Below are 15,000 nucleotides of genomic sequence, written 5' to 3'. Positions count from 1 at the left end.
TTTATCCATGCGAATACCCTCTATTGGCGACAGCGTTTCCCCTGTGAAATGTACATGTTGACCGGTCATGTTTGACACATTGCTGGTCAGGAGTGGCATCAAACCTGTGTCAACTGGGGACTCCTGCTCCCCAGGTTGCCCCAATTACAATAGTGCTCCTTACAACTGGTGGAAAGCAAGCCGGTTCGCGGCCGCTTCCGTTATGAGAATCTAGAACCAGTTACGGAACCAGTTCTAGAACCTTTTCTTTTTGGTGGAAAAGGGGCCAGAGACTGTCACAGGGGTCTGGGACATAATTGTGCCTGTGTTCTATTGTGGCTGTTTGGATAAAGCCTGTCTCCCTGTAGGGTTCTGTGCTGCTTTCAGGATAGTTTCTGGTTACACACAGTGGGCAGGGGGTGTCTCTCTCACACACACACACACACACACACACACACACACACACACACCCTATGGTGTCAACGTTGGCAATTGACGGGAAAAGTGTTAGTTTTTTCCTGGGGGATGAAAACAGTTGAAACAAATGTGGTGAGACTTTGGTGAAATGTTTGCGTCGGTGGCTTGCATTTTAAACAGGTCTATGCAATGAAAACGGTGATAGGATATTTGAATGTTCACTGCTTTGTGTTGCACAGTGCACACATACTGGACAGTACAGTGTACCCACAAACACACATCATCTTTCTCCACTCTGACTCTCACTCACTCACTCTCAATTTAGTCCAGTTCTATCACAGTAGAAATCCTCATTCCTCATTCTCACTCTTAACTCTTTTTGTAGCATTTCAAATGGCTTCACAATCTGTTTTACATAACTTACATCAAGTCCTTTTCCAACCCTTTATCCATCGAATTTTTGTATATGCCGTGCGTGCGTGCATGCGCGTGCGTGCTTGCGTGGCGTGCGTGCGTGGCGTGGGTGCGTGTTTTAATGTCTGCTGTGTGCCTGTGTAAGTATGCCAACTATACTGTACAGTATGCAGCGATGTTATGACTTCAATGCACTTTGTAATTCGCTGTTCTCCTATGTTGTCTGACTGCACTGGCAGTGTTTATGTCCTTTGTACAAGGTATTCCTGGACTTGTTTATGCGGACATAAATAAACATTTCAAATGTGTGTGTGTGTGTTACAGTGCCTCAGTTGATCTACAATGGGAAAATAGACTTCCTCGTATTTGACTACCTCAGTGAGATCACAATGTCTCTACTCACCGCTGCCAAGACCAAGATGCCTGTAAGTTCACACAGCTGCATGCGCATTTGGGCGAGCATTTGGGCGCGCATTTGGTTTTTAACTAACTAGTCATTGTGTCTTGTTGCAGAATATGGGCTATGCCCCCGACTTTGTCCAGCTGGCGCTGGCTCCGTTCATTAACGACATCCACAAGAAAGGTGAGTGTGTTTCTTCCTGTGTGCAGTGGTGGTATTAACCACGTAAATTTGTAAGCTATTAAATTAACACAATCAGCACCAGGATTTCTTTCAAATTAGAAGCTTGGGGTGCCGGGAAGATATGGCCGCTTTTACTCTGTAAGCCCCCCCCCCCCCCCCCCCCCCTTCCGTTCCGGACATTAAGTGAAGGTGGGGGCCGCAATAGGCTGCAATGCCAGCCTGACAGTGTGTCGTGGGTTCGAGTCCCGATCCTGACGACCTTTGCTCCGTGTCACTCCCCATCTCACTCGCCGCATTTCCTGTCTACTCTACTGTCTCTACTGAAACGGTCATAACAGTGTTTACGACAATGTTTACTATGGTAATACAGTCCAGTGTAAAGTCCAGTCAAATCATTCTGCAGCCAGCACCTTCTAGGCCACTGATTCTCTCAACCTTTTCAGGCTGTGACCCCCCAGAATAACCATATTTGAACTGGGACCCCCCCAAAATAACCATATTTGAACTGGGACCCCCCCAAAATAACCATATTTGAACTATGACCCCCCCCCCCAAAAAGAAAATGTACACGCTCACAACGCCTGGCAACGCACATGTCACATGTTTTTGCAGGCGTCACAATGTTTGATTCTTACTTACATAATTTGACAATTTGGCCAATGTTTGACTATCTGGGATCTGCACGTAATTCTGACGGAGTCCGACATGCGGGGGCCGCTCGAACATGTTATGGTTAGGTTAGGGTTTGAGGTAGGTTGTCGTTTGTTGGACCAATGACTAGTCTGAACTAAATACCGCACCCGTTTTTATAGTATAGTTTTTATTTTTACTTTATTTGAATCCTTTTCCATTCTTTTAGGTATGAACAAGGCCTTACATTGTCACTTCACTGTCATCTGGGGAACCCCTGAGGGTCCCGACCCACAGGTTGAGAACCACCGTTCCAGGTCATTTTACGGCTGGTACATAGCAATAGAGGGCATGCGCAATGCGATCAGATAGGACTTTTCTGTTTGTATGTATGGGTTGAACTTGTCAAGGCCAGAAAGTAGTTTTTTGCCACTCAGTAGCATAGAGTAATAAAAGTATAGAGGGAGGACCGGAGCGACAGCCCCCCGCCCCCAATGGAAGTTTCTCAGTGGCGTTTTGAAGCACCCGGAAGAACGGTCTAGAAGATGGTATAGAACGGTCTAGAAACGAGCTCTCAATGCTAAACCCCAGCTGCACGGGGTTTCCTCGTCATAAATTCAGGGGCCTACCTGCAGTACCAGCTCTCACCACTACGTCTCAGCAGCTTCAACACTGGCCGCCAGCCTTGCTGGGGGCTTGCTCAGTAGGCGTTCCCGCATAACCTCCGGGTATAATGATGATGTCATGTGCATACTCTATAGATTACTATGTGTCTCTCTCTCTCTGTCTCCAGGTATCCGCGTGGTCAGCAATGCAGGGGGCGTGAACCCTCTGGCGTGCGCCGCGGCCATAGAGGAGGTCATCAAGAAGGCGGGACTCGACCTCAAGGTTGCTGTGGTGACGGGCGACGACCTCATGCCCCACGTAAGCCACCGTCATTTTCATCATCATCCTTGTCGTGTTGATGTTTTTGCTCATCGTAATTTTGTTCCGAGACAGTTTTTGTTAAGAGTGAATGATATGGTTTAGTGATTCTCTTCTCTTCTCTTCTCTTCTCTTCTCTTCTCTTCTCTTCTCTTCTCTTCTCTTCTCTTCTCTTCTCTTCTCTTCTCTTTGCTCACAGAAAGGCAGTCTGTCAGAAGTGAAGATGGCTGATGGAAGCAGTAACCAGCATCTGCCTAAAACACTCCACAGTATGAATGCATATCTGGGGTAAGCATGCACATGCGCACACACACGTGGACAGACACAGAAACAATCACACAGGCGCCGTAGTAGGGACAGGGCAGGTGCTAGAATAGAGGTTTATGAAAAGATGAATGGCTGGAACCTTGTAGAACACTGGAAAAATACTCTCACTCTTTCTCTCTCCCCCCTACACTGAATAGCCTCCCATATTTGATCAAGCAGGTTTAAAGAGTTACTTTCCTCTATTCTCTCTTGAATATGACACAGACATATACATGTACAATGTTGGCGTCAAGTTCAGGTTCAAACAATTCAAATCTGAATGCAGAGTGTCACTTCCTGCCTATAAGCACTCACAGCATGGGCTCAATCTCACTGATTAGGGATGACACTAGGTATGCATGGGCATTATCCTATTGTCTAAACGGTGCAATTCAATTAAGCTATATTACAAAACTATATTCAACAAACTCCGGCCCGATGAACGTTTGTCAGTAGTTCATCAATCCACTTCAAGATGGTATAGTAGTTGAATAGGTCTTCTGATGAGCATCTTTGAAGATAGTCTGATAGAACATGCTCTGACATTATTGTCTCTTGCCTCTTCTACTCGTCCCATTTTCCACATGTGACGTGGTAGTTTGTCTTCATGAATAAGAACGAGGTCTCCAACTTTGAATAGAACTGGTTTTACCATGCTCGTACAGTGCGCCGAGCGCAACTCCATCAGATATTCTGTTTTCACAGTGTACGGGTCACTGTGTGCCTTTGTTGTCTTGTATTGTGTAGTGTATTGTATTGTATTATATTGTATCTGTATCTGTATGCTGCAGGGTGGGTCCTTGGGGTCCAAGACACATTTCTCCCCCGGGAGACAAAATAAAGAAACCTTGAACCTTTCCATCTGTTCCAAAAGTTGTTTACTAGTCTACGTCTGTAGTTCCTTCCTCTTGTCAGTTGCTCTCCGTCCAGTTTTCTTGTCTCTGAAACATGAATGGGTCCTCTGGAGGCGACGTTGTTGTTCTTTGTCCAATTAAGAAATGAGCAGGGGTGAGTGGGGATGGGTCTTCACTGTCTGTGTGCAGGTGAGTGAGTGGTCTTGAGTTGATCACGGCTCTCTGCCTCTGTCAACACAGTTTGCATCTCTTCATATGTCAGATAGGCTCTCCCAAGCACCTTTCTGATGCATGTCTTTGTAGATCTTACTAGACGTTCCCAAAAAACCGCCCCACCATGCAGCTCTTTCCACTATGTATTTACATGTGATTTTCTTTCCTGAAAAGAATGTTTGCGTTTCCTTTCCTTTCATCGCATTCCACACTCCTCTTCTGGCAATAAATTGCCTGAATGAAAGAATGAATCAGCAGTCAAATCTGAAACTAATTCTAAATGAACTGCTACATCAAAGGGCTGACTCTCTGTGATGCGGTCACATGGTACGGGTGCTGTATGTTGTTGTCCAGCCTTGACCATGTACTTGCGACGGATAAGATAAGATTTGACAATCTTCTTGGCGAGTTGTCTGCCTCGTACAATCCAATATCCATTTCTCTGACTTGTGTCATTGTGTGTCCTGTAAACCTGAGTGCATTACCTCTTTTAATCAGCAACTCAGAATACTTGTCCTCAGCAGGTAGAATCCATGGGTGCTTTTGTCCATATACCCAGTCTGTTCTTTGAAGTCGGCCTCCCACACGCATGAGGTTATCTTCATCCAAAAAGGGTTTCAAAGAAAGCACTTTTGATTTTCTGTCCAATTCTTTTTTTTGTCACTTTGATCCAATATTTTTCGGTTGAAACTATTTATTCTGTACACAACTCTCCACTGTGCTTCTCTGCGCTCTTGTGTTGTGTGTAAATCTCTGAATCCATGCTGCAATTCTAAGCGATCTAGTTAGACTACTGTATTTCTCCGGAAATAGAATAGGTTCGGTTGTTAAGTCATTATTTGTGTTTTCTGTACAAATCTGATTTTGTGTGATACACTCATCATCATCATCATCATCATCATCAAATGTCTCTTTAATTGTCCGCACACTGTCCACTTCACTCACCAGTGTGGTGTGGTCCATTCCACCATAGGAATTCATTTTTTTTCCATTTTGCAGTGCATCTGCAGTTATTCCTCGGTCTGCAGGATTGTCTTTTCCACTGGAGTGTGTCCAATTTTCTGGCAATGTCAAACTGACATTGTACATTTTAAGCATTATGTTATACTGTAGCTATTGTCATAATTGTGGTCTGATAAAGCTAATCCCGCGACTACATTAGCCGCTGTGCCACTTAAGAATGACTTTAAATATGTGAATTTATCAGACTTACTGAGACTCGTGTTTTTTGTCTATTGCTGTCTCAAATTGACTCCAAAAGATTTGCCATTGACTCGCATCTCCAGTGAACTTCTACATGGTCATGCAGTTTGTCTCAGTTTGTCATTGTATTTTCCGAGGCCGTGGATGCGATTTCTCCTTCCTCATTTCTCCTCAGAATGCGTTTTATCCTCGTCTTTCTTTCACATATTGCATCCATGTATTCCAGTGAGTTATTCACTTCTTCATCCAGTTGATCTAGTTCCAATTCTCCTTCAATTTCTCCGATCATACTCCACCAAACTTGTCTCTCTTGCCAACAATTGTTCCAAGTACTCCTTCAGTACCTCCACATTAGGCCGTTGCATTGCGATCTCCTGATAAATCTTGGTTAGCTGCTCCCCGTAATCTTTTATTTCTTTGTATGTCCGCCATGGCTGGTGTCTGTGTATTCGCTTCTTCATTCATAGATCTTGTTTAGATCTCTCTTCCGGGCTTCGGCACCAAAACTTAGCGGCCGACCATCCGACAACTTCTTGCATGCAATTCATATTTTATTTCCTATACGGTTTAACGGTTTAATTGTGGACTTCAGGAGACAGAGGAGCGAGCACGCACCAATCTACATAGATGGAGTTGCAGTGGAGCGAGTTCAAGTTCCTTGGCACACACATTGATGAGGACCTTAAGTGGGCCACTCACACCACTCATGTGGTGAAAAAGGCACAACAACGCCTGTACTGCCTACGACGCTTGAAAAAGTTCAAGGTCAGCCCCCGTATCCTGAGGTCGTTCTATAACTGCACCATTGAGAGCATCCTAACGGGTGGAACCGTCGTGTGGTACGGGAGCTGCACTGTCCGCCAGCAGAAGGCACTACAGAGGGTAGTGAAAGCAGCCCAGCGTATAATTGGAGGTGAGCTTCCCTCCCTCCAGGGAATATACGAAAGCTGATGCGTGGCCAAGGCGAAACGGATTGTTAAAGATCAAAGAGCATCATCCCAGCAACAGCCTGTTTGAGCCATCTAGGCTGCCACGGCCAGGCAACCGGTTCCTCAGCCTCGCCAGCCGCACACAGACTATGGAACACGTTCTTCTTCTCCGCCATCAGACTCATGAACAGACACTGAACACTACAAGGCCCGGACTATATGGCCATATGTCTAAGGCTTTCTGCATTTTTGCACCTGAGATCTTGCACTTTCTGTAGTTGTGTTTAGAGATGTTAGTTTTAACCTGCACTTAGTTCCTTTTATACAGATTATTTGACACTAGACTGTAGCTGTTGTATGGTCTTTTAACGCACAATGAATTTCACATGCCTTTTACCCTGTAACTGGTACTGTTGACAATAAAGTTGAACCTTGAACCTCAGGGGCCGGGTACACGAGGACGTCGCGGGCTGTTCCCCGCCTAAGTTTGCGAACGATATAAAACTTTACTGCGTCTACATTGCGGTTATGTTAATTATGTTTGCCTTACACACGAGACCGGTAAACTGCTCCGTTTTCAAGATAAAGATGCAGTACACATGGCTGGCCTGTAGATGGCCACAAAAAAAAGAAAAAGCTTATTCTAAAAGTAGGCTATATGAAAGCGTTGGTATTTCACACAGGTGTTGCCAAATAACTAATTATCTTGATCAGATGCGCATATGCGTCATATCAATTTAATGAGCAGAGCAGTGCTGCTTCTCTCTCTGAGTCTGCACACACTGACTGACCAGCTAAAGTGTATGCCTACTAAACCATAATATGACAAACCTTGGATTAATTATTCTGAAAACAGCAGCAAGTGTGAGAGAGAGAGAGTGTGAGAGAGAGAGAGAGAGAGTGTGAGAGAGAGAGAGAGAGAGAGAGCGTGCGCACCCCTTCTATTTTTTTTAACATGCAGCATCTCTCTCTCTCTCTCTCTGTGACTGTGACTGCGTCTGACACAGACGCGGTCAATAATATATAGCATAAATAATAGGCCAAATATAACACTTTCCCTCTATCTGTGATCAGCTCCTCACACACAACTCCTCTCTCGTGCATGCCTGCTCGATCTCAGCAACTGTTTGCGTGCGTGCGGGCTGCAGATCGGCTATTTTTGGAGAAGAGATTTATAGACATTATGTGCAAATATAAAATAGCTGTAATACTTATATGTAAGTGGTTATGGTGAAATAAACCATTAACACTGGTTAGTTTGGAGGGGGCGAGGGGACTATGACATCACCGTTTCAGCAAATTAGGCGGCATTCGCTGTACACACAGAGACGTGAAAGTCGCGTCTCCAAACCTTCCCACTCTGGAAGGTAGTTTCAAAATTAGCCGTTAAAGTCCCCCAAAACGCCGTCTCCGTGTGACAAAAAGGGCAGATCGGCTAATTACTTGCCCGAGAAACACCGAAATCGTCCTCGTCTGGATTACCCCTTAAACTAAAAACAGGGGGAAGTGGAACAATGTTGTCACTTCCTGCCTGTAAGCACTCACAGCATGAGCTCAATCCCATAGACATATATACATAGACGCCCCTTCCGGCTCTGAGGCGTGTGTCAAAATTGAAGGCACTATTTTCCCGACATTCCTTGCGAAGAATAGCGGAAGCAAAGCGGAAGCTTGTCAAGCTTCCGCGTGCGTAACATAAGTCCCGGAAAAGACGCGCTGTGATTGGCCAGTAGTCACTTGAGTGACAGCGAGAGACATGGAGGATTCACATGAGTGACGTCACTCGGGCAGCGACGCAGTCGCCTTCAGCAAATGCCTTCAGCACTTCTAAATAAGAAAGCTGCGGAGAACTGTTGCTTTGTGTTCACTCTTTTAATGTTTTCTGTTAGTAATCTAATCCCCCCTGGCTCTGATGTTGTATTGTTAATAACTTTGTTGTTTGTGTTTGTTTGTCTTGTTTTGTAATGTATATTGTCATGACTGTTATAAAGATTTGTTAAAAAAAAAAAAAAAGCCTTCAGCACTGCACTTCCGCCTTAATTGGGATACACGTCGCTCCAATGAACTGCAGCGGCAAATGAGGCGTCTATGTATATATGTCTATGCTCAATCCCACTGATTAGGGATGACACTAGGTGTAAACGGTCATTGTCCTATTGTCTTCTTTAAAGTGCTATAAACAGTGCCATTCAATTAAGCTATATTACAAACTATATTCAACATGTCCACACTGTTATTACATCTGATATCCACACTGTTATTTGCAAGCGATCAGATTGGAGGCAACGATGAAATGACTACTGGTATTCCATATACTGTACTGTATCATTTGTGTGTCTGTGTGTCTGTGTGTGTGTGTGTGTGTGTGTGTGTGTGCGTGTGCGTGCGCGTGCACAGAGCGGTTCCTATCCAGCGTTGTTTGGACCAGGGTGCACACATTGTGGTGACGGGTCGCTGTGTGGATAGTGCTGTCGCCCTCGGACCTCTCATGCACACGGTAATGCTAATACCTGTGTGTGCGTGTGTGTGTGTGTGTGTGTGTGTGTGTGCGCACTGAGTATAGTAGATGCATAGATGTAAGACAGAAAGTAAAACTGTGTTTTTTTTATGCTTTTTTGTTGCTCCAGTTTGGGTGGAAGATTGATGACTATGATCTACTGTCAGCTGGAAGGTACACACACACACACGTCTTTTTACCGCTTGCTCTATCCTTCCATATCTCTCTCATTTCTTACTCTTTTCAGGCAATGAAAAACTTGGTGTGTGTGTGTGTGTGTGTGTGTGTGTGTGTGTGTGTGTGTGTGTGTGTGTGTGTGTGTGTGTGTGTGTGTGTGTGTGTGTGTGCGTGTGCGTGCGTGTGTGCGCGTGCGTGTGCGCGCGTGCGTGCGTCAGTCTTGCAGGTCACCTGATAGAGTGTGGAGCTCAGAGTACCGGTGGGGTTTTCACTGACTGGCACAAGGTTCCAGACTGGTGAGACTTAAGAAATGAATCTGTGTCCTTTTGTTCCTATGCTGTATATTTTTTGTATGGCCAATAATATTTGCATAAGCCACAGAGCCATGCTAGTAGTAATGCAAACTGTATTGAACGTTGACGTTATACATAGCTATCTATTTCAAACGGAAGCTTTGAGGCAAGAGGTATTTTCATCCGAAGGGACCTGTACCCAGAGTTACCAGGAGAGGGCGCTCATGGCAAACTAAAATCCACAATGTACTAGTCTGGAGTCAATGAGACAGCAGTGGTTTTCAACCCTTTTCACATCAAGTCTCATTGTCTCCACCAGGCCGAAGGCATGGGGAGAGAGTATGTTTTGCACTCCGTCCGTGTGTGTGTCCGTCCGTCCGTGTGTGTGTGTGTGTGTCCGTCCTTCCTTCCGTCCGTCTGTGTACAGCTAATCTCCGGCACCGTTAACCCGGTCGATGCCAAACTTTGCACACACACTCCCTGGATGCCAACGATGAACCTCTGCCACGCATTTTCCAGAACGGCCTGTTATAGCGCCACCATGAGGCAGCTTTTCACATTTTTTTTTACCTAAAACTGCACCGATCTGCGTGAAACGTTGCATGCACACTCCCTAGAGGCCAAGGACAAACCTTTGACCTGCATTTTCCGCATCTGCCTTTTATAGCGCCACCAGGAGGCCGACTTTTGTAAAACACATTTTTTGATATTACTCCTCCAGATTCTGTCCAAAAATCTCACAAATCGTTACACAGTATCTCTATGGTCATGTGCTCAAGTCGGATCTGTCCGATATTTCATATTCCATCCTAATTGGCTATAATTGGCTTTCACAGTTTGCAAGATTGCCCCGTTTTGAACAAAAGCCTCAAATCATGAACGCAGCATGCAATTTACGTGAAATCTTTCACACATTTTCTTACTAGGCTGAGGAATATGTCCCACCCTTTTCACATTGGCCTGTTATAGCGCCACCAACAGGTTGATTTTTGCAAAACACATTTTTGGACCAAAATGCCTCAAATCATCCAATTGCCATCAAAGGCAAACATGTTTATATTACTCCTAAACATTTTGCCAAACATCTCACACAGTCCTATCCTCCTGGTGGAGACCTGTGCCCAGAAGGGCACTTTTTCTAGTTATTTGTTTATTTATTGGGACCACCATTTGATGACTTTTAGCCTTTCGGACACAAAAGTTAGAATATTTTGTTGTCCACAATTCCACGCTGTATTGATGTTGGTACCATTAGGAGAGATAACAGGCAAACATTGAATTGTGTAGACTTCTTGTAAATTAAGTAATGCAGTGTGGAGAGCGTAAAATTAAACCAAATGGACCCGTACGGGTCCATTTGGTTTCATTTTACGCTCTCAAGAGTTATAAGGGTCCATTTGGTTACCAACTCTCCCGCATCATTTAGCTGGGGGACCACCTGGAACCCCCTCAAGGACCACGGTCCTTGAGCACAGATTGTAACTGAATGCAGTTATTGATGAGGTCTTTCCCAAACAGTGGGTCAGGAGGGACACATGTTTGGGTCGCGGTTCGTATTTTAGTAAAAAGTAAATATCACCATTTGTCTTTCTTCGTTTCCCACATTAAAAAAAGGTAACCGATTAAAAACAAATCAGAATTGAATTAATTGTATTTCATTTCTTAATACATTTATAAAATCAAATCATTTCCATAAAAAGTTTAAGAAGTAGTGAAAATCGCAGATCAACAAGTTTCGCAATGCTGCGCAAAGCGACGTGCTTGTAGATCTGCTATTTTCACTAGTTTGAGTCCCCCGAGCAAATGTTTTTTTTAATTTTGGGTTGAGTTAAAATGTTTAGGAACCACGGCTCCATTCACACTCTCTCTCTCTCTCTCTCTCTCTCTCTCTCTCTCTCTCTCAGGGACAACATGGGTTTCCCAGTAGTGGAGTGTTCTGCGGACGGATCGTTCGTTCTGTCCAAACCCCCGAAGACGGGCGGTCTGGTGAGCTTCGGCACGGTCGCCGAGCAGCTGGTGTACGAGATCGGCGACCCGCGCCGATACCTGCTCCCCGACGTCACCTGCGACTTCAGCCAGGTGCTCATCAAGGAGGTACCAGGTAACCATGGCAACACGCACTTAACAGTTCTACTGCGTATTCCGTGTTTCCCGCATTATAATCAAAATTCCTACGCTGCCTGGATTGTTTTATTACCTTTAGATCATACGCTGAAGTATTTGGGCGTTTGATCTGTGAAAATCCGGTCCATATCCGTACCTTAGTTTGTTTTTGGACGATCGCACCACCCGCCATCTTGCAAAGCAGAAAGGAGGGGGCTGGGAGGCTGTTGTAGTCATACAAAACCTCCGTCCGCTTGCATTGGACTCAATTTCCCAGAAGCCCTAGCAGCCCAGCATAAGTATCGATTTCCGGTTTCTTCGTCATAACATGATCCTCTCTCTCCCTGCTCCGCGGGAGAGGCGGACTTATTTTATTATTATTGATGCGATGCGATTTAGACAGATAAAACAAATAGCGGGAAACGCGTAATAAGCAGGACTTATCGTTTGATCAATCAATTTAAGGCCCTGAAACTGTTAACCAATTCTGGGTGGGAACCCTTTTCGCCTTTCTGAAGTGAGTGGTGCAACAGCGCCACCTGTTGGTGCCCTAAACATAGGGACATACAGACATAGGGAAATGGGGACGTTGCTGTTCCTTGGAGTGGTTGCACCACCACTCGAATGCAGAAAAATGTCTCAACTTATGGAGTTATCTTTATTTGCACGGCACTGTTGCGCGCCAAAAAGTATGTGTGTACACACACACACACACACACACACACATACACACACACACACACACACACACACACACACACACACACACACACACACACACACACTAGGGGTTGATGGAGGTTCAGCTGAGGACATGACCAAGAGTTGAACCATTATCCCTTCCTCCTCCAATAACCCCGTTTGTCTGTCTTGTCTTTCCGTCCCACTGTCCTGGTGTCCAGCCCCTAAATGAAATCCTTTATCAGCCCCTGCAGTTCCTTGCAGAACTATTTTCAAACTAAACATGGGGCTTGGCAAACCTGGAGTGAACTGGTCCAGTGAACTTCTCAACTCTGAATGTCCCCAGAGTCCATCTCAGACTATAACAACAAGATGTTGGCTTCATTGGAGTTGGATTTAACGACGTACATCTGCTGTTGACTTGTTGTAAAGTGAAACTAAATTTGGTTTCATTTTTATGCTGCTTTTTAAGAGTTAAATTACTGTTTAAAAGAAGTGTACACAAATTAGAGAACGTAGAAGAATTGTTATTTTGATCAACGTTTGCCTGTTATCCCTCCTATGGTACCACATCAATACAGCATGGAATTGTGGCCAAAATCCTATTTAACGACAACTAAATATCGGGATGAATAAATATTGGACCTTGATAAGAAAATAAAATCTTTCTACTTTTTTTTTTTTTTAATAAAATCCGGTTGGGATGGTTTTGGACATGGTTTCCACCCGACGTGTTTGTTGTTTAAATACAGTATAATGAAATTATATTTGTAACATTTTTGGAAGCTCCCATTTGGCAGGCTAGTTAGAAACCCTTATTTCAAAACCTTATATTTCATCACTGCCCTATGAAACACCCCCTGTGTCTCAACACATGTATTTACTCTGGAGTGTGTGTGTGTGTGTGTGTGTGTTGTTGTGTTGTGTTGTGTTGTGTGTGTGTGTGTGTGTGTGTGTGTGTGTGTGTGTGTGTGTGTGTGTGTGTGTGTGTGTGTGTGTGTGTGTGTGTGTGTGTGTGTGTGTGTGTGTGTGTGTGTGTGTGTGTGTGTGTGTGTGTGTGTGTGTGTCCTCATGTTGACCGCTGCAGATTTCTGTGAGGTTCAAGTCGTGGTCAACAGAGTAAGACCTCACAGTCAGTGACAAGATGTTAGAGAAATAGAGACATGGGTGATTGGAGAATGTTTAATGGGAGCGGTGGACAAGAGGAGGGCGAGATTGGGAGAGGGACACAGAGACTGTTTAGTGTAGGGCTGTCCCGATCCGGTCACGTGATCGGAAATCGTGGCCGATCACGTCATTTTAAAATGATCGGGAGCAAAAAAAACGTGATCGGGACATCCCTATAGTATCAATGTTATTATCCATATCATGATGTTAGACTGGATATTGTCTGTGATTTTGGATATTGTACTATTGTGATATGGCATGAACGTGTTCTATATAAACATATAAATATCGGATCGCGAAAAATTGGTATCGGCAGATACACAAAATCAAATGATCGGAATCGGATCAGGAGCAAAAGTAACGTGATCGGGACACCCTAGTTTAGTGTCTACCAAGTAACTACACACACTCTTGAGGGAATGATAGTAAGAAAGTGCACTCATGACGTGTGTGTGTGTGTTTGTGCGCGCGTGTGTGTGCGTACGCTCATGTCCAGGCATAGAGGGAGGTGCTGTCAGAGTGACCGGCGCTAAAGGCTCCGCTCCATCTAATTACTACAAGGTACGCATCAATGTCCTCTACAATTTACAATTCAGGCATTTAGCAGACACTCTTAACCCATTTAGACCTGAGCTCGATTCTACAAAATGTCTTCTAAATCATGACGGTTTTCTGAAAAACCTACGTTTCTATGTCAGTGGTTCTCAAACTATTTCATGTCAAGGACCCCAATAATTATCTGTATTTGGCCGCCGACCCCCATCTCAAAATATGTTGTTCCAGGGACCCCCCCAGAAGCAAAGATTTGAGTTAAAATCGTTCACCCTGAAAGAATATATATTTGTACAGGTCAGGGTTCACAGTGGTTTACAGCAAAGCAGTCAGAGACCGGGTTTACTGAAGAAGGCACGTATTTTAATTCCAAGTGAGCTCGGTGCATCGGATCCAACTGCAACAAGCACCAGTTAGCTCATAGCACTGAATGAAGTACGGCATACAGACAGTCATTACATTATATAGGTATTCAGAAAGGCAGGATCTATACGTCATTCTGGAAACACATGTTAACCTCTCCATCATTATTAGATCTGTCAACAAGTATCAATAATACAGATCATATTCAGCCTGACATCCTATAAATGTCTCACTGCCTTGGGTGGGGATGGTATTCTGCTGACCCCCTTGTCCTCCCATCCTGTCCTAACATGTCTGTGTCTCCTCAGGACAGGCCTGTCTGACGGGTGAATACACTTTAACCCATTTTGGCCCGACGTCAAAATTTTAAAAAATGTCTTCAAATTCATGACAGTTTTCTGTAATCAGTGGTGCTCAATATTTCATGTCAAGGACCCCAGAGATTATATGTAATAGGCCGCCGACCCCCATCTGAAAATATGTTGTTCCAGGGACCCCCCAGAAGCAATAATTTGAGTTAAAAACGTTCGCTCTGAAATTCAAAGATTTGAGGCACATTTTCACGATTTTTCAAAAATAGCAGATCTACAAGCTCGTAGCGCGGCTCTCAGTGCCGCATAATGAGCTTGAAGATCTGCTATTTTTCAATAGCTAAGGTTTAACTGTAACATAATGCTTAAAGGGGTTCCCGTCCTGAATGGGGTCAACACACTTA

General features: G+C 44.5%; 1 protein-coding gene across 1 annotated transcript in view; it reads left to right on the top strand.

Moving 5' to 3' along the window:
* LOC306914438 (uncharacterized protein) overlaps window positions 1-15,000 on the top strand; it is a 38,668-nt gene that overhangs the window by 1,287 nt on the left and 22,381 nt on the right. The window contains exons 2-10 of the mRNA XM_079491455.1: window positions 1,135-1,235; window positions 1,324-1,393; window positions 2,817-2,947; window positions 3,147-3,235; window positions 8,850-8,949; window positions 9,080-9,123; window positions 9,345-9,422; window positions 11,324-11,520; window positions 13,867-13,931. Coding sequence (XP_079347581.1) covers window positions 1,135-1,235; window positions 1,324-1,393; window positions 2,817-2,947; window positions 3,147-3,235; window positions 8,850-8,949; window positions 9,080-9,123; window positions 9,345-9,422; window positions 11,324-11,520; window positions 13,867-13,931 — 875 coding nt within the window. The remainder of the gene's footprint in view (window positions 1-1,134; window positions 1,236-1,323; window positions 1,394-2,816; window positions 2,948-3,146; window positions 3,236-8,849; window positions 8,950-9,079; window positions 9,124-9,344; window positions 9,423-11,323; window positions 11,521-13,866; window positions 13,932-15,000) is intronic.

This window comes from Electrona antarctica (assembly GCF_951216825.1).
Source record: "Electrona antarctica genome assembly, chromosome: 21".
In the NCBI taxonomy this organism is placed as follows: Eukaryota; Metazoa; Chordata; class Actinopteri; order Myctophiformes; family Myctophidae; genus Electrona; species Electrona antarctica.
The sequence above is the reverse complement of the archived record's forward strand: the minus strand, read 5'-3'. Positions and strand labels throughout refer to the sequence as shown.